At 35.9% G+C, this 25026-nt stretch overlaps 1 protein-coding gene across 25 annotated transcripts in view; it reads left to right on the forward strand.

The window, feature by feature from the left end:
* CLASP2 (cytoplasmic linker associated protein 2) overlaps positions 1 to 25026 on the forward strand; it is a 153004-nt gene that overhangs the window by 122550 nt on the left and 5428 nt on the right. For 20 of the 25 annotated variants that reach the window (XR_012672581.1, XM_075143120.1, XM_075143127.1 and 17 more), the window contains 10 exons: positions 4178 to 4341; positions 5528 to 5606; positions 5763 to 5813; positions 11005 to 11148; positions 15154 to 15297; positions 15737 to 15843; positions 16662 to 16815; positions 17550 to 17778; positions 22845 to 23038; positions 23868 to 23996. Coding sequence is in view for 24 of the 25 variants with exons in the window: in XM_075143120.1 (XP_074999221.1) it covers positions 4178 to 4341; positions 5528 to 5606; positions 5763 to 5813; positions 11005 to 11148; positions 15154 to 15297; positions 15737 to 15843; positions 16662 to 16815; positions 17550 to 17778; positions 22845 to 23038; positions 23868 to 23996 (1395 nt within the window). In the remaining variant the exon portion in view is untranslated. The remainder of the gene's footprint in view (positions 1 to 4177; positions 4342 to 5527; positions 5607 to 5762; positions 5814 to 11004; positions 11149 to 15153; positions 15298 to 15736; positions 15844 to 16661; positions 16816 to 17549; positions 17779 to 22844; positions 23039 to 23867; positions 23997 to 25026) is intronic. The other 5 variants (XM_075143125.1, XM_075143132.1, XM_075143137.1 and 2 more) reach the window with 1 other exon arrangement.

The raw sequence follows: 25026 nt of genomic DNA on the forward strand, positions 1-25026 counted from the left end.
AAAATTCAGAGCAAATCAGTTGTTTCAGAAGTATTGGCTTTTCCCAGGAGAATTCTGAAAAACTACTTTGATTATGCAATACAGTGAACATATTTTTAAGTCTTCCTTGTTGCTGCAATGGAAAATTAAATTCAGAGTGATGAGAAGTCTTGACAGGTTACCTTAGTGTTCATCTGTCCTCCTTGTTTTTCCTGCTGGAAAAATTGGCTTAGCTGCTATCTGTGACACCATGTATTTTGGAAGAAACTTGCATTGCACACAGCCACATGATATTAAAGTTGCTCACATACTGCAGAAATCCAGAAGAAAAGACTAAAGCCAAGCTGTTAAAGAGAAACTGAAGAAAATATTCCATAAAAAGAACAGTTAAGTCAGAGGAGAGGAAAGAAAATTGAATGTTGAAATATTACTGGTTTTTAAATGAAGTAATGACAAAATTGTGAATAGCAGCTTGGTTTAATCTTGCTTGTTCTTGTGTTAATTAATATTGCAGCTATGCATATATCAGAACTACCCTGGAGATTTTTTTTGTAGTGGGGGAGCCAGGGAAGGATAATAAAAATGTTCCAAAATTTAGTTGTATGTATCAGAAGAGCGTTTTATCTTTTCATTAAGCCTTTAGGAATGTCACTTTGAGTTATTCTAGTTCATTGTTTTGTTTTGTTTACTGGGCATTCTGACATAAAAGAATGTTGTTTTGATTTCGAAAATTTGGCCTGTGTTATAGCACGTGGTACACCTGTTCCAGTTGCTGAAACCTTGCCTGCTTTTTGGTGTTGTAAAACTATTAATAGTTATCAATATATTATCAGGAGGATCCTTTTAAGTTTTAAGAGTTCATGAGCTGTGCATTTTTTATCACATACGTATGGCTACACAAATCTCACCTTAGACTCTTTTCAAGTGTCTGTAGGAATTATTCTGTCATCACTTTTTTTTTTAAAGGTTTACTTTAACATGATAGCTGGATGTAGGGAATTGCTTAGAAAAAGAGAGTAATAATATCATTTGGAGGAGAAAATGGGAGAATGATTTGAAGGACATGCCAAGTGCTTACTTTTAAAATACATTGGGTATCCCAATAAAATTTCTAAATTTATCATAAAAGTTTTGAAATACCTTTTTTGTTTTATTTTGTTTTATATTCCATACAGGAATTTTGTATTGATGGCCACTAATTTGTGTGTTTTTATCTTTTTCCCTTTTTTGTTGTTTGTTTTGTTTTGTTTTTGTTTTTGTTTCGTTTTGCATGCTGTCCCCTGTGTTGGAACTCTCTTTAGAGAGTAAGTTGGTTCAATATTTGTTGGAAGCCTAACCTTACTTGCATGAATGTGCAATTAACCCTTTTTCTCTATTTTTCTTCCCCAAAAAGTTCATGCAGCGTCAAGCCTTTTGCAATCATAAAATGCTATATACAGTTATGTGAACTGTGTGGTAAAGTTTCGAGATGTGCTTTATCTACTAATTAACTGACATTGTTTGGTTATGCATTCCTGCTTTATATTGTGGTGGTTGGCACATCTGAAATAATTTACTTTAAAGGTAGATCACTTATAGTTATTTTCATATCTGTTTATTTTTTCCACTCTCAAATTATTAAAAACTTCAACTTAGATGCTTGATTTCAGAATTTTAATTTACATCATAAAAATGGAAACTGTAAAAATTGCAGTACTCACATACATTGTGCAACATATAGGTGGTTGAGTTCCATTTTCCATTCCAAATTCATCCTTTACCTTAAATGCTCTTACAACCTTCTTAAATTCTTCATGCTTTGGCCTAAGACAAAATGATATGATTCGTATTTTTTTAAAATACAACAAAATGACTCAACTTATTTGAGTTTTCTCCAGACATTCACTGTGGTAAACCTAAAATCAAACAAAGCTTGAAAACAAAATTGAGTCCTCAGTTATGTGTATTTTTAATGGCTAAGACATTGGCACTGGATCTTTAGAGTACTTTTGCCATAGTGATTCATAATTCACTTCATAATGACTTCAGTTTAAACCACTTTACATGTTTAAAGTGTCATAAGAAGTCCACATTACTCTATCAAGTAAGAGGTTGTAATCAGTTTGTTCAGCTTGCACGTTTTAATGAAAAAGACGTTTGTGTCAGTGTCTGCAAATTTGAAGAAACAGGTACAGTTTTTAAATTCTGCTGAACTTTACAGTTTAATTTGAAGGGTTTTAAATACAATTTTAAGACCCCAGTGTAATCTTTGTAGCACCAGAATTTTTGTTGTTGTTTGCCTAAGTTCAATATATTTTCCCCTTATTTTAGGACTGTGAAATCCAAAGACACTCATATTACAATACAGAAAGTACTTTTTGATTTGTTTTTGCCTAGATCTTATAATTGTGCCCACTACTTATGCATCCACAAGGTGGTATATTGTTTCAGCTCAGCCTAATACAGAAGACCTTACTTCCATTAAAAATTTCTTCCCACTACTCGGAGGGAAATTTTTAAACCTCAGACTTGAATACAAATCTAGACAGATAGCAGAGGAGTTAGCAATCTTTTTTTTTTTTTTAACAATTTGCAATGTAGTTTGCCCCAAAAGGGAAGTTAATTAAAATAGCTCATCCTGATGGGCTTTATGTTGAGTAGGATTTGTATTGCTTTGTTTCTAACACAGCTTTTCAGTATTTAAAATGTCTGTTAAAAGATTCTCCCTGGTCTTTATTAGATCCTGAAAGAATCTGAATTTATTTTTTATTTCTAATGTAAATTTTGAGGCACTTCTTCTAAAGATACCTGTATGGATTTTTTCACTTTATGGTGTGAATTTGCTTAGCCTGGCTTGATTATCAACATGAAAAGAGATCTAATTTCCTCAGTGATGAAGGCATGCAGCAGCATGCACCAACTCCTCCATACTCAGTCAGCCCTGTAGAAGAAAGGCTGGCTTCTGCAGCTATGTGAGGTATGATCACAGTTTCAGATCATCCGCTCTCACAGACAGCAGCAGAATTTGGCCTTATGACAAGCCAGGTCAGCCGCAGGAGGATGTGTGGTTCCAGCCCTTCCTCTGCAGCAGCTATTTCCAACCTTGTACCCATGTCATAAATACTCAGGAGGCAATATCTCTCCAACCCTCTTTGCATCATACCAATACTTCTGCTTCTGTACCCAGCTATGTGCTGGAGCTGGAGCGCGTATCAGTTGTGAAGGTAGCATTTTCAGCCCAAACACCCATTTTTCTTATCAGAGAAATGGGAAACCCATGGGCCGCACTGGTATAGAGGGTATACATCCCGATTTCACCGTAAGTCTTGAAAAAACATAAATTTAGTGAGATACTAAAAAGGCTGTTTAAACAAAGTTATCTATTTGTCATGCCTGGCTTTACCCCTTCCCTCCAAAGAGCCCTTCTTCCTGGTCTAAGTGCTGAGGTTACTATAAATACGATATATACGTCTGGTTTTTATACTGAATGCAGTCTTTTCAACATTATTTGTATTTATTGTATTCAACATTATTTGTTGAGAAGAACACAATGGATAACATGTTTTTGAAAAGATGAACATACTTCTGTGTTTTAAACACCTGCCAATCTGAAATGTATTGTGGCTTTTTTCCTCACTCTGGTGAATAATTTTGTGTTTGGATACCTGCAGTAGCAGGAGAATTTTGTTCTGTTCCACAAACATTTTATGTAAAGGAATTGGCCAGCTTTCATGATTTTGCAGTATTTAGTAATGCAGATACTTACAATGAATATTTTGCTAAAGAATTGTAGCAGCTTTTTTGGTTTTAGAGAGAAAGTGTTTTTGTAGTCTTCGAGGAATATGTCAAATCAACTTAATGATAAAGCTTGAAAAGGTAAAAAAAATTAAATTTTACTGAAAAAATTGAGGTTGCGCCAGCCATCACAGTAAGCATTTCTTTTCTTGACGAAACTGCATGGAATACCTAATTGTCAAACTTCTGCAGAAGTCGGCTAACATTTCCAATGTACTCTTGTATCAAAATCCAACGAAAAAGCAAGACAGATTTCTTTTTTTCTGTTTTTTTTTTCTTCGCCCCTGCTTGGCTGCAAAACACTGCCTTTCTCTGCCTCTGATTCCCTTACTGCTTTCTTCTTTGTTTGTAAGTTCAACATATGTCAGTGTCATTTCCTCTTTTGCCCCATCCTACCCTCTTTCCATCTTCTTCTGCCTTTTAGGTGTTCAGTATGTTTTTGGAGACACTGGTGGACTTCATCCAGGTCCATAAAGAAGATCTGCAGGACTGGCTGTTTGTACTGCTGACACAGCTGTTGAAAAAAATGGGTGCTGATTTGCTTGGGTCTGTACAAGCAAAAGTTCAGAAGGCACTTGATGTCACAAGGTAATCAGTTCTTTAAAAAAAAAAAAAAATTAAAAAACACTTTTAAAAAAAAAAAAATCCAAACCCTCATGCTACTTCCAAGTTACTGGGTTTTTTTAGTGTGCTATGAGATTCTTGGAAAAATGCAGAGCTAATAACAGATTGTGAAACTTCAGTAAACCTCACTGCTTAGGCATTTTGGTTTCCTAAATAACTCTTGGTTGAAAGGGTTTGAGTCCTTAATACTGAACAATTAATATGATACTACTTATCTGATTCCAAAATGTGAATCTGAGCCATATATGTTTGTTGTCTTGCCTTGCGTTCAGTGATGCAGTGCTTGTGTTTGAACTTCTTTATTTTGGTACAAAAATATTGTTGTGATATTAATCTCTTAGTGTCAGCAGGCTTTTAAGGTGTTATGGCAATGATGGATTTGCTTTCTGTCTTCCCTCCACTCTCCCCAAACTTCACTAACAGCCTGATTCCAAAATGACCTTATGTGATTTTGGGGGCCATCAGAGCTGCCCATCCCTGGCCAGTTTTATTTCCAAATGAAAGCAAGAATTTTAAGTAGAGTTGGAGGGACTCTGGGACCTACTTTTCATCCTCCATTCTCTGAAGTATGGGACAGTCTAAGCGGTCTAGGCCTCTGCTGAACCTATTCATGTGGCAGATCTGCTGTGAAATCTGGGGAAGGGTATGGTGTGTGTTGCAGGGACAGAAAGAATATGATCTGCTACACCTCTTTTTTGCTGCTGCAGTAGAGCCCTTGAGGGCCATACCTGGCGTGTGGCATGTGGGAGAGTGGAGGCAGCCAGAGTGGAACAGGATGGTGCAGAGAAGCATGCAGGGGGTGTGTGGTGTATACCTTTAGCAGTACTACTGCATAATAATTTGGGGATTGCATAGATTTAGAATCAGAATACTACCGTATCATTATTATATCATTCCTTATTACTTGCATTATCTATTCTAGCTATAATTGCTTCAAAGCAGGAATTTCTTAAATTTTGTCCTTTACGTGCTAGGTGAATGTTTCTGAAAGTCAGATACAATATCAACAAAACTGGTAGAAATTTTTTTCTTCTAGAAGTACTAAAGCTTCTCTTTACTGAAAAGAGTGAGGACTTATTTAGTGCCTCTCAACAGGTATTAAAAGAAAATATCACATAACTTAACACAATTTGATTTGTTTGTTTTACAGGGAATCTTTTCCAAATGACCTCCAGTTCAGTATTTTAATGAGATTCACTGTTGATCAGACCCAAACACCTAGCCTGAAGGTAAGAATTTTCAGGCTTGCATTGCAAACAAAAATCTTCATTGATAAACATTTGCTTGTCTTAATATTTGAATTTGGATTGTTATTTTTGTTTTGTTTTTTTTTTAAAAAAAAAAAAGGTTTTCAATTAGTGGATTTTGTTTTTGTAAACTTTCAGACAGTCAAGCCAGCACTACAGGACCAGCTTCGCTCTTTTTGGAGCTCAAAGGTTTTTGTCTGAATTATTGTCTTTATTCTTAACCCTATGTCAAACTCTTACAGTGTTTCCAATAATTTTTATTTGAATGCATTCGTATGCTGCTACTAACCTTTGCGAGAAACTTTAAGCATGCAGATGTTCAATTTTAAACATTACACTAGTATGAAAATGTTTGCTGCAAGAGAGATTAATAAAACCACAGTACAGCAAAAATGAGCAACAAAAATATGGCCGCCTAACATCAAGCTGGTTGTGCAAACTCACTCTATCCAGTCTTTTCTAATTTTATGTTTGTGATTTCCCAGTCATGTTTTCCTAGTTCATATATATTTTTTCCTGTAATCAGCCTGATAGGTCTTGAATTAATTTAAATTATTTTAATATTAATATGAACTTGAGTTACTATATTAAAAATCAGCTCCCTTTGTGGTACACTTACTTTTCTGAAAGCAGTGTGTAGCTTTATAATTACACACATTTTTACATAAGAATCTGTAGTCCGTAGACCTGCCAGTATAAGTGAAAAGTAAAAATGTATTCTGTAGTACACTTACAGTTGCAAAGAGAGTTGATTTTAGGATAAATGCATCAAATCCTAAGAAGATTTAGAAGTGATGTAAATGGGGAAATAACAAGCATATGATAACTGGTATTTTCTGCTCTATCCTGCACGAAATATTTGTACATAGTTTGATACTGCACAAAAATATGACTTTTCCTAAGTTATGTTGAACCTAAAGTCACATGAATATGCCTTTTTTGTCTACAATACAGTAAAACTTACATTTTTAAGCTTTTGAGGACAGTTGATACGTTGACCACTGTTGCTTCGTAGAGCTGTGTTAAAAAGGGACTGCTGTCATTTATTGAAGACAGCAAATGAGGTAGTAAAAATCAGTTTGTTGTTTAAATAAATCCTTCGAACAAATTGGGCTTGGTTTTGTTTTACTTGGTTTTCCTCCCCAGGAAGGTGAATTTGATGGTTGAGATGTTCTTTTTTTCCATACAGTAGTATAGCTGGTAAACGAATATCGATCATGTTTCAAAGTTGAGAGTGTATATTTGGAATGAGAAGTGGACTACTAGGCTCAGTTGGGACTAAGTTCAAGAATATTCACTATGCGACCTAGAAGGAATTAAGAAGTCTGAAACACTTAACAGGCAGGAAGACATTCTGACAATAATTTCCAGTATTTGAGAGAGACTTCTGAAATCAAGATGTCAGTAAAAACTACCTCCATAGAAGAACATCTGTTAGTTTGACATAAAATCAAGAGTATTTAAAATGAATTTTTGAGACAGTAAAGTATGTAACTGTTTAAGGGAAGGTAAGCTTTTTTTCAGAAGAAAGTGTTATCAACCCCCTATTTCCATCTTTATGAGGTAACTACAACTTCAGGATCCAGACAGTAAAGTTACTGAACGTAAATTGCAGAAGTATCTATTTAATATCCACATTCTTGAATATTTTGTCTAAATCCCATCCTCGGTGCACCCAGATGTCTAACAGATGTTATAAGTGTTAAGATGTTAGAAGTGATAATCCTAGGGCATTACTCCATTTCTTGAAGTCTTCAGCTTTTGTTCTTACGCTGATAAATGATTATTTTGTTGCAGATGTGCCTTTGGGCTATATATACTGAGAAACAGCATTCACTGTGACAGGAAAAATCAGAGAAAGGATTTTCAACATCCTTAAATATGGTCAGATATAAGAAGGGATGACAGATCAGAAATTTGCTGTGTGGAAGGATTCCCTTTGCAAATGACTTTTCCTTCTGGTTTTTATGTGGTAGTGGCAAATAATCTTGATCCTTTACAGTAAACTGTAATTGTCGTTCTTACATTTACCAACACAGCTAAGTCTAGGACAATAAAAGTCAAGCTTTTAGAGTAGCCACAGAGATGGATTTGGATAGCTAGCCAGTAAGAGGACCAAGCAGAGATGTAATTTTACTGACCTAATCCATGGAGGATGCAGCACAGAGGATTATGCTGTATCTATCTTACTTTCTTTTGCTATAATTTTACATGTAGGTGTGGTGAACTGCTGAAACACAGTTTAGAGGTGCCAGATGCACGTATCTATTTTGGTCAAATATATGGATGGGCATAGGAGTCAAATTTTCTAGACAGAATATAATCTATATAATCTATTTTTGCAGGTGCAGAGCATATGCTTTCCAGGGGATAGGTGTTGTTCTGAAATACACTTCAAATCATCACTTGCATTTTTCTCAGGTTGAATATCAAATGGCTCACTCTCACTGAGGAATTGATTTAAGCTTTGTGACCAAAGTTCATTACAAGTTTCTGAACCCTTCTTTCCTTTGAAAATACTGATTTGTGGACAAAGGTTTTTGCTGCAGTTGATCAGAAGATTTATTTTTTCTAAGTCCGTATTAAAATTTCTGGATTAAAAAAAAAAACCCAACCAACCAATGACACAGATTCACAGAGATGAGAGAGCCCTTCAAAATTGATCTTTAGTGTATGTTTTAGTCATTTGATTAATGGCAGAGGCAGTTGCTCCTAAGTGTCCAGGAACTTAGGGACAGACATCTGGGATCTGGCAGTCTGAAAGTCATTTTGAGTTATTGCTTGTATTCAGCCTGAGTAAGGCAGAGTAGTCTCTCTCGCGTCCCAGGAAAGCACTGTAAGAGATGGACTTTTTTCTGGTTTAAGTAAAGCAGCTTCTCTACATTCCTCTCTCCTTTTTTTTTCCTGTTATGTGAAATGTTTCTTTTGTCTTACCCTGATGCAGCAAATGAAACTCTGTAAATCTCAAATGTTTCACAGGACAGGAAAACAATTTGCCTTCTGGCACTGACTGTGTAGCATCCTTACAGTATTTCATGAATTTCTGGAGGTAGTTGCACGTATTTTTGTGCCAGAATTTGTCATTTCATTCTGTGAAAGATGGTTATGAAGCACTTCAGTTCCATTTATGTCTAATTCTTTTTTTTGTGAGTAATAGTGCTAGTTGTGGCTTGATCTGTATTTCAGCTCACTTACTACAGCAGTGCTATTCTTTAAAAAAAAAAAAAAGTCTGTTTGCGGTATATGCTCTGCAGGAAAAAAGTCTCGGTGTTTATAGTCCAGCAAAAGTACAATAAATTCAACCTAGAATAGTACAAAGAAAGTCAAGACAGTATTAAACAACTTCATAGACAGTGGTTGCAGATTAACAGCAAATATTCATTGTAAGAATTCCTGGAGCTGCTTTCATTGCAGTCAAAAATTGTTTATCTCCTCTCTCGGAGAGATTAAATGGATTGTTGAAGAGAACTATGTTAGACCTTTTATTTCTAAATCTCAACTCTGTACATACTTACTGGAAATAGTGACAAAAATACATCATAAGTAGATTTGCTGCTCTTATGGAATTCACTTCAGGGTGCTTTTTTTATCCATAATAATACTGTCTTGTTACATTTGAGCATAGAAGAGTACCCCTTCCAGAATTTCTTCAAAATTCAAGCAAATTTGTGAAAAACACTGTCAAACCTAGCTTTGGGTATCTGTCTCACTGTGAAGAGCTTTATTAATGCGAACTCTCTCTATTCGTCTTCTGTTCAGTGCTCTTCTGTCTCCTGAGAGCCTCTATCTTTCCAGAAGTCTGGGCGATTTATTTTGTGGGAGTAGTTTAAACACTAAATAATACTGCTCTCTCAGATACAGTACTCCAGAATTTTCTCATTGGGAGAAATGCCTCTGGATGTTTTAAGTGTTACAGTTCTTACCAGTAATTTTTTTAAGGTGTGATATTATATATATTTAAATCATGAACAGTGAAACATAGTGCTGTCGTAATGGTTTCACTTGATAATCTAGAAATTTTAACTTTATTACTTTGTATTTGGAAAACCATGTAGCCTAAGGCTTTTTACTGCGGAGGTCATTTGTGGGATTTTTTTTTCTTCAAAAGAATCTAACGAATAGTGTGGTTTTTACTGCATTGATCTGCATGAGATGAAAGCCTCCAGCTGTTGCTTGTTGTATAACTTTGGAGAAGTCAAGCTTTAGCAACTGGTGTGAAAATAAAGTATTCATTATTAATCTACATGTATCAGCTATCACTAATGTGTGTGTCACTTAGTGTATCTTGAGTTTTTAATAGCTTGCAAGTTTTGATGACCAAGGGAAATTTCTAAATAGCTTTGCTCAGAACAGTTGTACTATAAGACATGAACAATTAAAAATACACCCAGAACTTTCTTCTTTCTGGTTATGATGGACATAGGTGTCTTGCTCCTGGTAGGTATTTCTGGTTCACTATAATCATTAATGGAAATGAAAGCAGCTAAGTCAAATAGGTGGCCTAAATAAATGTTCACCACTTTTGTTGATGGGTTGCATGACAAATCTCTCAGGCAGCAGGAGTTGAGGATATAAATATTTAAGGAAGATACAGGCATAATAGCTCTTTGCCCAAAGCTGTGCAGTGGTGCAATTTTGGAGAAGCTAAAGAGAGGCTGCAGTCTGAGATGTATAAAACAGTAATTCTGCGTAAGGAGTAGAGGTAGTTAGTGGAGTAAGGGAACGATGCTTAGATAAATGAGGGAGTAAAGCAGTTTTTCTATCCTCCTGGTAAATCCATGTCTCTATCTTCTAAAGGAAAAATGTGCATGTGACCCTTTCTAAGTCTTTTGTAGAAATTCTATTCCATACCTTTTTAGTATTTAATGGGAAGATTCATGTGGCTTATCCCCAAAGATAGTGACTGCTGAATTCTGGTGTTTTATAAAAGAATGCTGAGTGTTAACTATATGGTAGGACCTAACGGGAACTGATTATTGGTTCATCAGATGATGTTAGCTTTTAATTTTGGTACCTGTAATAATTCTGAATAATTCTTTAAAATCCTGAGTATTCTTAAATATTCTGAGTACTTGGTTCTCTTTTTGTTAAATACAAGCTTCTGCATATGCAATGATTTGTGTATCTTTCAGTTGCTACTAGTAAAATCTAAGATTTCTATTAATATTTGAATTTCTGTGGAATAACTCCCTTCTTGAAATGTTATATCCATTTGTAAATTGATTTATTGTATAGAGTTTTATATCAATGCTGAAAAGATGTTTATTTTAATTGGAAAAAAAATCATCTTTATTTTAGGGAATGAACACTACTCTGTGAGCACACTTGTTCTTGCAGCACACCATTTTTATTGTCCACTTGACTCTATTTCTCTTTGCAGGTCAAAGTTGCAATCCTTAAATACATAGAGACTCTTGCGCAACAGATGGATCCAGGAGATTTTGTAAATTCAAGTGAAACTAGGTTAGCAGTGTCTCGAATCATCACCTGGACCACAGAACCTAAAAGCTCAGATGTTAGGAAGGTATGTTTGTTAATGTATGCTTAGAATTGTCATATATTCCAAGTATCTTGGCAAATTAGAGAAGCTAATATTTCTTGCCTTAAAAAAAAAAAATTTTCTTTAAAAACAAACTTATTCTTTCATAGAGAAAAGATACTTTTATATCCTTCTCAGCAAACACACCTAATTTTTCTGTATAAAGTATCAGGACTGACAAAGTAAAACTTTGCCAAAAATTGTATGTTTGAGAATATTTAAGTAAAAATTTAAAATGAACACATCTTGAAACTCTCCGTTAGGTGTGTATTTTTATGTATGTTAATATGTTGAGATTATCTTTCATAATACAAGAAATAACTTCGTTTCAAGCACTATCTGCTATTGAAATCTCTTCAGTGGGCAGTTTTAATATTACTTCAGAGACCACCCTCTGTGATACTAATAGCACATTTTTAACAGGAATGGTAAGTTTGGTAGCAAGCTTGGTTCAATCTCTGTTGGATTTTCTCGAATCCTTTCTGTTTAACAAAAGATAGATAAATAACTGTTGACCCTTTGACAAAAGAAAGTTTGTGCTTTAATAAGGTAGTATCAAAGGTTTGTTCTTGTAATGCTGCAGTTCCAGTGCAGAACTATCTTTTCCACATAACTGTTGTGAAGTGAAAATTAGTATTTGTGAGCTGTGTAGATATAGCAGGGATACAGAATAACCGTGAGAAATGTACTAATGCAGTCTTTGGAAAGGGTTTCTAAATAGTCTTTCCAATTATAGGAAGCAAAAATATTTTAATTTTGTTTGCAGTTTGACGGAATAGAGCTTTGTTGGTTTTCTTCTGATTGTCACCAGCCATTCGGTGTTAGCTGCTGTTATGAGCATGCTAATGCTTTTTGAATGCTAAATAAACATATTTACTTTGTCTTACAAATGCAAGCATCTTTGACACAGAGAACTAACTCTTCTGTTCCTTTTTCTCTGTTTATTTCTTCAGTTTGAAGAGTTGGAACAATTTATGTGTTTAAATTTCCTTTGCTATTTTCAATTACATTTGACTTTTGGCAACTTCATAATTTCTGGAACAGTACCAAAACTTCCTTTCTTTAGGAGGGATGTTTTGTGGGAGAGAATTGAGAGAAAATAGTGGGAGCTGTTTCACTAAGTGTGTAATGTGAAGAGAACAAAAATAAAAATAACATTCAGAACTTCTTGATATCTGCAATGTTTATAATATGTAATAAAAAAACATAGGAGAGTTTATACTGGAGATAATGTCTGTCTTTCACTTCTTATATAACTTCACGAGTATGAGAAAGCATTAATAGATTATATCCTATGGACTTCTCTTGCCTAGTACCGTGTCCTAGTGACATGTAGAAGACTATAAAACAGGAGGAGAATTGAAGCAGCACTATCTTCTAAATCAGTAAAGTTTTAGTACCAAGACACGTGGCAAGCTGTCTTATCTGATGGTTCATATCTCTAATAAGCATTTTTATGTCAATAAGTAACTGAATCATGGAAAGAATTGCCAGTGAGTTTAGTCATCTGGAACATCTTAATGATATGAAGTTTTCTTATTTTATTTTTTCTTTCCATAACACAGCTGTTAGAGGCAGCTAACTGCCAATAGCCTTTAATAACTCTTGAAAATAAAATTTCACCAATAAGTAGTTCAAAAGAGTTATTCTGATGGTATAAAATGTTTCGTTCTCTTAACAGGTTTCACAGCCTGCTATCACAGGCTTTTTCATTTTATTTATTTTAATAAGCTTATAGCATTTAGAATGATTTCTTTAAATCAAAAGTTTTTGCCAAGTGTATTTCTGTGTAATTGATGGGTTTGGTTTTTTTTTTAATAAAAACATTTCCAGTACTAAGTATTATGAAAAATCCTTTTTTCTTTTATTAGTCTGAAGTTGGGCACACTTAGTGCGGTTCAGTGACATGGGACTTTTCTGGAAGATAAAATTCTATGTTTCAGAACTTAGATTTCTTCTAAGATTAGAATTCCTCTGAAAAGAATTAGAATCTTCTTAGGATTCTTCTAAGAAGAAAACCAAACCAAAAAAATATTTCTCATCCTTATTGCAGACTTTTAAAGATGTTATCTGTGTGACTGGACTTAAATCTCAAGAGAGAGAGCTTACGCTGAGGAGAAGAAAAGCCTCCAAATACTCTAAAATGTTGTGGGTTTTTTTTTTTCAAGGAAGAGGGAGAGAAAAGAGATAATTGCATAGTTGAAAACCTTCTGTGAGTCAATATCAATTTTGATGCTTTAGGTTGAGCTTCGTTCTGGGCAGACTTGATGGTATCTGTTCCTTTGCTGATACGACTGTGGACTGTCTATTGTGTTATTTTATTGGCAGCTTAAACAGACACAGTGTTGCGAGTGGAGACATGGATAACAGGACAGAAAAAAGAAGGTGGTAATTCCCAAGCCTTTGCTCAGTTGCAGGATTTGTTTTGGTTTTGCTTTGTATCAATTTCTGATACTGATACCAATTTCTTTCTTCAAGACTGACCATAAGAAATAACAAGGGAAACATTAAAGACAGATTGTAGAGGGCATTCAGGGTATTCACTTGAAGGGAAGGCTGTCAGAGGGAGAAGGGAATAAAAGTTAAAGAAAACAGCCAGTCACGAGTGCGCAAAGATAATTTGTGGTAATCTAACATGTTAGTATTTTTGTCATTAAACTTAATACTAAGATGTGTGCTGGTATGTGTGCTCATACCTTGGCTTTCCACTTTTAATTAAAAAATGCTACAGTTCATTGCTCTGGAAGCAAAAGGAGGGAAATAAATGTCTAAAAGAATTTTCTAAACTACTTGCTTGAAGTATATTGCTGCTTAAGCAAGCTGCCTATCATTCTCTCTAGCATGAGGCACTGGTTCTCTCCAGTGCATGGCAGACCTTGATGGTGAGCTGTATAAACTAGACATAGTTGGTTAATCTTAGAATCAGAGTTTTGTACTACAAAGAAACTATTAAACAATTCTGGAGAACTTAATCTCTAGCCCTTCATTGCGTGTGTTAGTTCAGTTGCTACGTTGACAGGTTTGTTAGCCTATTCAGTGAATATTCATCAAACTGTACAAACATTACTAAGTCATGCAGTCAACATTCCTTTACTAGAGGGAACCCAACCATTGTGTAACTTACTGTGTTGCTTTGTCAGTAAAGAGTTCTCATTTTTGATTCAAATAAAAAAAACATCTATAGTAAAACATGCTGTAGGATGAGGATAACATTAAAGATGAACTATTAAAATTGAGGGTGTGGGAGGTGGCAACCAGTAGACTACAAACTCCAATACTTAACAGTTTTCATCTTTAAAATACGTAGTCAGCTAAATTATTCCTCATGATGTTTGTGTATCTTTTAAAAAGATAAAGGAAGCAGGGCGGGAAGGGGGGGAAGGTTAACTAACTAGTTTGGGTGTAGGATAAGTTATAAAGAATATCAAGTGCTGTGATCACAACTCAAGATCAAGACCGTCTCATTCCAAATTAGGGTATCCGTTTGTGTGGGTTTTTTTTTTAATTTCTAAAGCCATAACTGTTCCTTTTCAAGCTAGTGTGTTGATTATCCATCACCTGTAATTACCACTTGCAGAACTCAGGAGAAGGCATTGCAGGCTTGTTCCTGCCTGGCGTGTTCCATTCCTGTCTTTAGATTTGTTCAACTTGCCAAACCCTTTAAAAGCCATTTTGCGAATTCCAGTACTTCTTTAGTAAGTAGGGATTGGGGGGGGGTGGGGGTGGGAGAAGATGAGGAGCACGTTTCTGAAAGACTGCTTCTTAGAATGATTGTGTAAGCTCATCGTTGTGTGTCTGGATTTATCAATATCTGAACTTTCAGCTTACCAGCAAATAGGAACTGCTTTTGTTCACATCTGTTAACATCTTTATTCAAGCTTGATCAAGACTTAAGTCATGTTTTGTGATTACCACTCATTATAGCATCTCTTGCTGATAAAATTACTTTAGAAACTCTAATTAATGTCATCAATCTGTATCATCTTCTAGGCTGCACAGTCAGTGCTGATTTCCCTTTTTGAACTCAACACTCCAGAGTTTACAATGCTATTGGGTGCTTTACCAAAAACATTTCAGGATGGAGCCACAAAGCTTCTCCATAATCATCTCCGGAATACAGGCAACAGTGGTCAGGTATCTACACCTCTCATTATTCTTTCTGAACTTACTGGTGTTTTGAACATAAGTCCATTTCAGTAGAGTTATTTCTAAGAGCAAGAAAGTTGGTAGAGGAGGGGAGGCAACCCAAATCCTATGTAGAAGTCTGTCTTAGTACCAGATATCACTCTTTATGGAATGCCTTTTCTTTTTCCTCGAGAGAATGATACTTTCTATGTTGCTTCCAAGTGACTTAATAACTTTGAATGTGCTTTTTAAGAGTAGTTTATCTTTACTTTACTCATTTCAAAGTTATATCTGATTGAAGTTACTAGTAATTCGTTAGCCAATCCAAGAAACTAAATAGAAGCTCTTTAAATGTTTCTGGGCACTAGAAAATAAATAAATACAACAATAAGTTAAAAGGGAAGCTGAAGTCCTACTGGAGTATCTTTTCTCACCTCTCCTCCTCCAGGGATCAATGGGAAGTCCTTTAACGAGACCTACTCCACGCTCCCCAGCAAGTTGGTCAAGTCCTCTCACTTCCCCAACCAATACATCGCAGAACACTTTGTCACCAAGGTAATGTAGGCTGGTGTTGCTACAGTTCTGCATCTAAGGCTTCATTACATGTTACCCAAAATTGTAACCCCAACAGTGAAAGCGTGGAGCGAATTTTGCACAAAGTGACAGATGCTGAAAAATTATCCTCCTCCCTCCGCAGAATGACAGTGCAGTGAACTTCTTAGCCTCCCTGAAGGGTCTGACAAGTGCCAGGGCTGGCCTGAGGTGGGAAGGGCTGTGCACCTTGGAGTGCAAATGGATTAGCAAGAGAAGGAATGGAAGTGTTCATCTCTAGCAAATGTTAGAATAGGTCAGCTAGGTCATCAACCCAGACTTAATATTGGGGAGACTAAAAAAGTAGTAGTTCATAAATGTTCAGGTCTCTAATTTTGTGGTACCGATGTTGCCAGCGGAGTGGATTTTGTAATTTTGCCTTTTAGCAATCAACTTACTGTGAAAATTGTTGAGTTTTATCAGTCCTCCTTAGTTTGGAACTTTTTTCAGAGAGAATGGTGTAAAAATCCCAGTTGTTTCACTCATAAAACAGAGCAAAAGAAGTTTCTTTCTTCAGGCAGATGCTGCTACATAATGTAGCCCTTCCCTTAGCTAACTACTCGCAGGGCTTTTTCTGTCAGTGGCAGTAGACTTTCTAAGATGTACCATAGTACAATTTTCTTATGTGGAGAGCCAGCTTTCTTCCTTGATGTGTTTTAAGAAAAATAATAATTTTATTACTATTTCTTGAGTCTGTGTAGTTCCATGCTAATGTTATTTAAAAATCTGGGGTCACAAAGTAAATCCATCTTAATTTCTATGTCCTTCTCTGTGGCCCACAGTGCATTCGACTATGACACTGAAAATATGAATTCTGAAGATATTTACAGCTCTCTTCGTGGAGTCACTGAAGCCATTCAGAATTTCAGTTTTCGTAGTCAGGAAGATATGAATGAGCCTGTAAAACGAGATTCCAAAAAAGATGATGGCGATTCGGTGAGTATTTAAACTCAGTGCATCTTGGTATCAGCAATCCAAGCCAATTAGTGATTTATTACAGATGATAAAGCATCTTTTTCAGTAGGTTTATATGTTATGACTTCTGAAATGAGATGTTTCTCCTAAATTACTTCAGAGCTTTAGAAAAATATGTTCCTAGTCTTGAATCACATTTTGGAAATGTAAATGCTAATTCTAAGTAGCGCTAGCTGTTTGGTTATTTAAAATGTTAGCAATTTAAAAATAGATTATCTTGCAAAACAGCTGGAGTTCGTTTTTGAGAGGTCTGCACCTTAATATATGTTTTTCCAAAGGTTTTGGTTTTATTCTGTACAAAACCTGTGGGTTTTTCAGTGCTACATGCAGTGTTTTAAACTTCTCTGTTTCTATGGAACTTTGGTTTTCAGATTTATTGAGCTTACCAATTATGTATATGCTTAAACATGTTTTTAATTTCTTAGCATCAGACATCTGAGATAAAATACTGACAGCTGTTTCTGCTTCATGAATTTTTTTGGACTATGTATGCTTTCTTTTTTGTTTTTGAAGGAAAGCAAAGTTTAGGGAACTGCTTCTAAGACTTCTTATTTGAAGGCTAGTTTGAAATTTTTGAAATTTGTAAACTTTTTGAAATTTGTAAGTTTTTGCTACATAGATGAATTAGTAATGTAGTTAAGTGAAAAGCGTAAGTGTGTATTTCATATGCTCCTATGATATTTCTTTTCCTGCAGATTTGCAGTGCTTCTGGAATAGTAGACCTACGAGCAGGAAGTGGTGTGAGCGATACAGGCCGAACAGCTCTTGATAACAAAACATCATTACTCAACACAATGCCTCCCCACTCTTCGCCACGTTCACGAGATTATAACCCATACAATTATTCTGATGGTATCAGTTCATTTAATAAATCTGCTTTGAAAGAAGCCATGTTTGATGATGATGCAGAGCAATTTCCTGATGGTAAGCTTCAGATTGCATTCTGTGCTAGAAGAAAAATGGTGAGATTTTCCATCTTTTAGTTCAGTTTCTGAATTTATTATTAGCAATATATGTATCAGCAGTGCTGCTTCTTTGAGAGGTTTTTATAAATACTGTGTTTTGAATTATTCTTTGTTTGTAATCCTTTTGAGGGACATTGCTGGATTACTTGGTATTTGTAGAGATTAAGGGTAAAAATGAGAAATACTGAACTATATTGTATACTTCTGGTAGCACATCCTGTTATTGTCAATATAAATTTAGTTACCAGATTGCTTTATGATTGAAATTTAAAGCGGGGGGGGGTGGGATATTTGCAGCAAGGAAGTAAAACTGGATCAAACCAGTTTGGGAATCAGGTGAAAGATTAACTGTTTTGTTAGTAATATATTTGTATTTGAAACATGACATTGGTGTTTTCTATTGACTAAACATTCTTTTAAAAAAACAAACAAAACAACAACAAAAAAAAACCACCAAAAACCACACAAACAAAACCCACCAGCTTTTCCCAGGAAGGTGGTTCATTTAGCCCATGTAAATCTAGGAACTTAGGCTGTTCTTTTGTAGGCTTCTAGACCTTCTTTTTAATATTTCTCAGTATATCCTTGGGTAATTTTTTATATCTAAATGTTGGGAAGGTTCCAAAGTATCACTACTATTATTATTTTAAAAAGTAGTAGGTGGTTTTTATAATCTGGTATTCATTATTGTTGATATTTCATACTCAGTTATAGGTTAAAATCAGTTGTTAAGTAAACAAATTTCTTAATAGAGAGGGACAAACAAATTTTCCCCCCTTCTGACTGTTTTTCTTTTGTCATCTAGCAAAGATGTGTTATAGAAACTGTTGAAAAACAAAGCTATTTTCTGACTTGGTGTTTTATTCAGTTATTCTATCAGTTGGCTTTAAGTTTACATTAAAATAAACCCAAATCCAAGTAAGGTGCATTTCTTTGTTTTCTCTTCTTTTTAGTGAAGAGGCATATGGCCAATTATTATCTTCTGGAAAAGGTTGAGGGGAAAGCAAATTTTTACAAATCATGTCACGTAAATATAAATAATTAAATACCTTTGTCATCCACATATAGAGCCAATTTATGTTTGAGATTCTGTATTACAGGGATCCTGTCGTTACATGGGATAAGCCTCTTTATACCTTCTGACAATGTATTTCTGGATATTGCATTAAACCAAATGCAATCTGTGCTGTGCCAGCATGTTCTGGTTTTGTAAAAACTCATGACTGGCTGGAGTGAAGCATCCCCATCCAGTATTAGTTTGTACTGGCTGGAGGATTAGTGCAATGCATTATTTAGGTCTACTCTTCAATGGATCTTAACAAAGTACTTGCATTCATTCCTGTGTTCGCCCTTAGTTTTTGGTTATACCCTGTGCATTCTGTCATTTGTGTGTTACTTTTAGAATTTTATCTGAGATAACTTTGAAAAAGTCTGCATGAAAAAAGATACACTCAGCAAAATACTTTGTGCCTGCAATTCCTCAGTTAGGAGTTGCATGCTTTTCCCATAAACCTGAAGCACTCGTTGGACGTTAGATTTTAATTTTCAGAAACTTCACAGAATTGCTGCCTGTTAATGACACAAAGTCCTGTTTTTACTGGACTCCTAGCTATCCTCTCATAGGGGAGAGTTACTGGGAGAAAGATGCGGAAATACAGGGCTAGATGGGAAAACCATAGCTGCCTATATAGTCCATCAACAGCACTGAGGCATGAACGTATATTCTGCAGATGGTTTGTCTAACAGTTGAAAATTTCCAGTGGAGGAGATGCCACAGTGTACTCCACATGGCCATTTGAGTGTTTTGCCTCTCTTACAGTAAAAAGGTTTTCAGAGTAACTGCCTAAATCTTCCAACCACTAGCACTTCCCCCCCACCCCAAGGGAGATGCTCTTTATCTGAAGCATAGGGAAACCTGGCTTTCTAAGTCACTTCCAAACTCCTTAAAAGCAGTCTATAGTTTCTGGTTGAAAAACAGTGTTCCTCTTCAAAGAAGCTTATTTATTTCAGCTTAATTCCATGGACTGTGTTTTCCAAACATCTTCCTTTTCACCTGCCACTTGTATACGGGCTTAAGACTTCTGCTTCTGTGTCTTGCCTTACACTTACCATCTTTTTTCTTTCAGACCATTCCTCTGATTTATCATGATCACTTTCAATTTTTCTCCTGTTCTGCAGAATGTTTGTAACTGCTCTTAAGTTGATGTCATCTGCAGATTTTATAAGTGGTTTCCATATTTCTTCGATAGCATGAACAAAAGCATCAAACAGAACCAGGCTCTGCACAGACCCAAGCAGGGACATCACTCGTATCCTCCTAGATTAATAGAAAGCCATTTATAGTCCCATCACCCTGCAAGTGATTCATCAGCTTTTGCACCCACTTCGTTGGCTTTTTTGGCCAAGTTTGCATAACTTCTGTATTAAGATGCTGTGGGTGCCAGTGGGAAAATCTTTACTAAATTCAGGACATACTTACATTTTCCCTTTTAACCCCTATACTGTTTATCCTGTCAAAAGGCTATTATTTGATTGGTTTGAGAAGAGCTGTTCTTCATCAAATATTTCTCTCTCTAATGCATATTTTAATTCATTCAGATGAAGGAATTGCATCTGATCCTTGTTTCTGTTTTGTTTCCTTTCTGAAAAAGAAATTTTGAGAGTAGACTTTGAATATGACGACTTTTACGCTTCTCCATTCTTATCTGGAGAATGTTTGGAAATGAAACACTGGGTGCTAAGTCATACAGAGGAATGGAAAATACAGGCTGTGAAGGCACATCCCTCTTGGTTGTCTTCACGTTTTTCAGGAATTCCAGCTATTTCCTCCCCTAATAGAGCTTCTTTCCTCCCCTTATTTCTGCACAGACATGGCTGCTACCTTCTCCTCTCTTTACTTCTTCCCTCCATACATTCAAGTTGCCACTTATTTCATTCTCATACTTCCACAGTGAAAATAACTTTATTCAAACAAATATGGATAGTTTTCCTAATTATGTGTCAATATGTATTCCCCAAAACAGGATTTACTATAGTTGTAATCCTCTGTCCTGGTTTTGGCTGGGATAGAGTTAATTTTCTTCCTAGTAGCTGGTATAGTGCTGTGTTTGGATTTAGGATGAGAATAATGTTGATAACACGCTGATGTTTGAGTTGTTGCTAAGTAGTGCTTACATGAGTTAAGGACTTTTCAGCTTCCCGAGCTCTGCCAGATGCACAAGAAGCTGGGAGGGGACAGCTGACCCAAACTGGCCAAAAGGATATTCCCTACCGTATGATGTCATGCTCAGTATATAAACTGGGGGGAGGGGTGTGATCGCTGTTTGGGGACTGGCTGGGCGGTGGGCGGTGAGCGGTTGCATCACTTTCTTTTTTCCCCCCCCCGGGTTGTCTCGCTCTCGCTCTCTCTGTCTCACTCTCTCTTTCTCTTACTGGTTTCCTCTTAATTACTATTATTATTACTATTATTATGATGAGGATTTCAAGTATTAAACTGTTCTTATCTCAACCCATGAGTTTTCTTACTTCTGCCCTTCGGATTCTCACTCCCATCCCACCGGGTGGGGAGCAAGTGGCTGTGTGGTGCTTAGTTGCTGACTGGGGTTAAACCACGACATCCTCGCAGTTTGGTAGAACAAGTGTAATAGTTCTGGTAATAAAAGTAATGATCTTGCTTCTGTAAAAGTGATTGTCCATTCTGCGCATCTGTACTAATTAATAACCTGCCTAATGCAATTTCAGTCTGTCCTTCAGGCAAACATTAATGATCCATTTAGAGAGTCTGCAAAGCATGCATTAATATAGAGGCAGTAGAAGTGCTTGCAGAAAAAAATTTCTGCTTTCAGGTGCTCATGCTCCTGATTATTCATGCAAAACAGAATGCAAATAGGAATGTTGGGTACAAAACCCGTGATTTTTAAGGTAACTGATGTGTGATTTTAAGATACTTCATAGGTGGTATTCAGCTTTTACTTGTTTCTTTGTATAGGTGCTTTGTACAGCATTTATAAGTTACAGTAGTGGATACAGTAATATAAGATGTTCAAGGGCTGCGGTTTCTCAGTATATGACCTAATAAATTTGTTATGGAGAATGTATTTCATGTGTTAATAAATGGAATCATTTCAGGCAAGATGCAATGCAGGAATATTTGCATTTTATGCCAATACTTTCAATCTTTTTCCAAAAAAAAATGTGTGTTTTTGTTAATTTATCCAGAAGTCACAATGCCAAGATGGAAGCTATATGCTTTTCTTTCTTAAAGGCTAAATGGGTCTTGATGATGGAATAAAGGCAACAACTTGATATTTAATTTTCATTAAGGCTGTTTTTAAGTTTCTTGACTGTTTGCAGATCTCTCTGTTTGCAGTCCAGTGTTTACAAATACGGGTTGTGTTACTAATGTGTTTTTCCATCATCATGGAATCATCTCTAATCAAAACTAAAATCCAGAGCCATCTTGTAACAATTGCTATTGGGAATCTCTGTGGGACTAACGGCCTTGGTTTGCTTCTATTTCAGCTATTTTGTACCAAGCACCATTCTTGTGCATTTTTTTTTCCCTGTTTGTGTTAACAGCCTAGCTATTGCTGTGGAACCATGGCTTACAAAAGCCTAAGCAATTCTGTCATACTAATGGAGAAAAGACAAAGGCATAATCTTGGATGGAAGGGTCATATGGAAAAGGTAGCACTTTGTGTATAGATCAGATTTGAAAGGATGCAGAGTACATATCACTCTGGGTATTGAAAACATAAAAACTCTTGCAGTAAATTAGCTTACAGGGGATTTTTTGCAATATCATTGTAGGGTTTTTTTGGTGATTGTAAGCTTGTTCAGCAACGTTGGCTGCACTGAAAATGTAGTAGTGAAATTGCAATTTTTGCAGACAAATTCAGGGAAAAAAATAAAAGCATGCTAGAAAGCCAGCTAGCCATCCTAGAAAATATCCTTCAGTTGTACAGCAGGCACTAATATTTATTTGCAGTGATCTAAGAACTGTGTTTGTGTATTCCTTTTTGACAGAGCCTCCCATGGACCATTCTGATCTGGTTGCAGAGTTACTGAAAGAGTTATCAAACCATAATGAGAGAGTTGAGGAAAGAAAGGCTGCCCTGTACGAGCTCATGAAGTTAACTCAGGAAGAGTCTTTTGGTGTTTGGGATGAGCACTTCAAAACAATACTACTTTTGCTGCTTGAAACACTTGGAGATAAAGAGGTAAATTCAGATTAATCCAGTTAAGAATGTTAACAAAGCACATGGTTTTCTTTCAGTATCTTTGAAATTTGTATGGGTTGTAGGAAGGGCACAAATTCCAGTTAGCCTTGAAAAACAAAAAACTGTGGAAATACAAAAATGTCATGAAGTCTGAATGCCCTGATTGTGAAGAGGGTATCAGTAATACTTACCTTCTCAAGTATTCTTATTTGTCAATTCCCATGCGATAGATTAAATGAAACATTTTTCACTGGGATCCAAAGCTTACCTGTTAATAGCCCCTGATGGAATCTAGAATATAAAAATATCATGTGTGGCAAAGCATTTAAAAATATATTTCTAAAATACAGCCATGCCTATTGTGAAGAGTCTGAGTTCTATGTAATTGGTTCTCTACAAGGGCTATGTTTTTGAAATTACTGAGGATCAAAAAGACTAGTACTTGGTTTTGATTTAAAAAATAATAATAATTTGTAGAAAAAATTTTCAAAAATGTATTTGCATGATGTGGTGCTAAAGGTTTTATCAGCACTTGTGAAGAGTTAAATTGTTTGCAACTTAACTTGTGGGTAGCAGAGATAACTCAGGTTAATAACATGTTTATGATATGCCACCTGAATTATCTGCAAAAAGAGAGATCGAGAAGAGTGAGAAGCTGAAGATTTTTTTCTAGCTTTATTTGTTAACACTAGGTTCATACTTTATATATGTGTAGAGCATAAGCTGATATTTTTCCATTATCGAAAACTCTTCCAGCTGCTGAACAAATGTTAAAACGTATGTCTGTTTAAAGATACATAACTCATTTATTTTAATATTAAATCTTTAGCATGCAATTAGAGCTTTGGCATTGAAAGTTCTAAGAGAAATTCTAAGAAACCAGCCAGCAAGGTTTAAGAACTATGCAGAGCTCACAATCATGAAGACATTAGAAGCACATAAGGATCCTCATAAGGAGGTTAGTAATCACTTATTCTATTTACTTGAGATTATGACAAAATGAAACAGCTGTCCAAAAAATGTTTGAGAAGTTAGTTAGATCTTACTGAGGAAGTAATTTGTTTAATAATCAAGCATTCAGCTGTTGTTAGTTAACATGGGTATGCAAGAAAAAAGAACTGCAGTTTTGTAAGCTCTCAAATGCTTAATATCAGCCCTAATAACAATTGCCTTAGGTGCTGTCCAAGAGGACATAGTAACCACCGATGTGTCATTATAGCTCTTCAAGGAGTGAACGAAGGGAGTTTTTTCCTTCCATGATGTCTTAAGCCAGATATGGGTGTCCTGGAGCTCTACAACAAGCTTTTGGATTTCATTAAGGTTCATGGGACTGAACATGGCAAGGAGCTGTCAACCCTTTCCAATTCTAGCCAGCTCTGCACCATTCGAGAGCTTGGCTTTGAATGTTGTTAGGGGAGAACGCACAGGAACATACCAAAGGGAGGAGTTGGTTGTGGCCGAGAATAGTGAGCTGATTCAGAAGTAGAAGGATAACTGTAATCTTGCTCAGAAGTATTTGCGATGCACGCATACACAATAAAGGATAATGTGTGTAGATGTAAGAAACACAAAAAAATACAGTAACGGCCCCCATATTAAACATTTCACATCAGTGTCACTGTTGCTATGGAAAGAATCCAGGTTTATTATTAAATGAGTACATCTTCTCCCTGCCCTCCCCATGCAAGGGCGCTTACTCTGTATGGAACTTACTGTGGAGTTCCAGGTTGTGAAGTTTGACTGCAGTTCCTCCCATACCAATGACTTTTGTCACTCATCTGATACTCATTTCTCTTTTCGCTGCACCTTCTTCATTTGTTTCATAGACTGTAATTATTACAGTGTCTTGTCCCCATCTTTCCTTCTCTGTTACTGTGCTTTTTCTCTCTCTTGGTTTCACATATACAAGTGAGAGAGTAAAGGGGACAAGGATGGAGAGAAACAGTTATGGAGGTTTTTGTACATCATTGAGGTACAAACCGCTGATT

This window comes from Calonectris borealis, chromosome 2 (genome assembly GCF_964195595.1).
Source record: "Calonectris borealis chromosome 2, bCalBor7.hap1.2, whole genome shotgun sequence".
Lineage (NCBI taxonomy): Eukaryota > Metazoa > Chordata > Aves > Procellariiformes > Procellariidae > Calonectris > Calonectris borealis.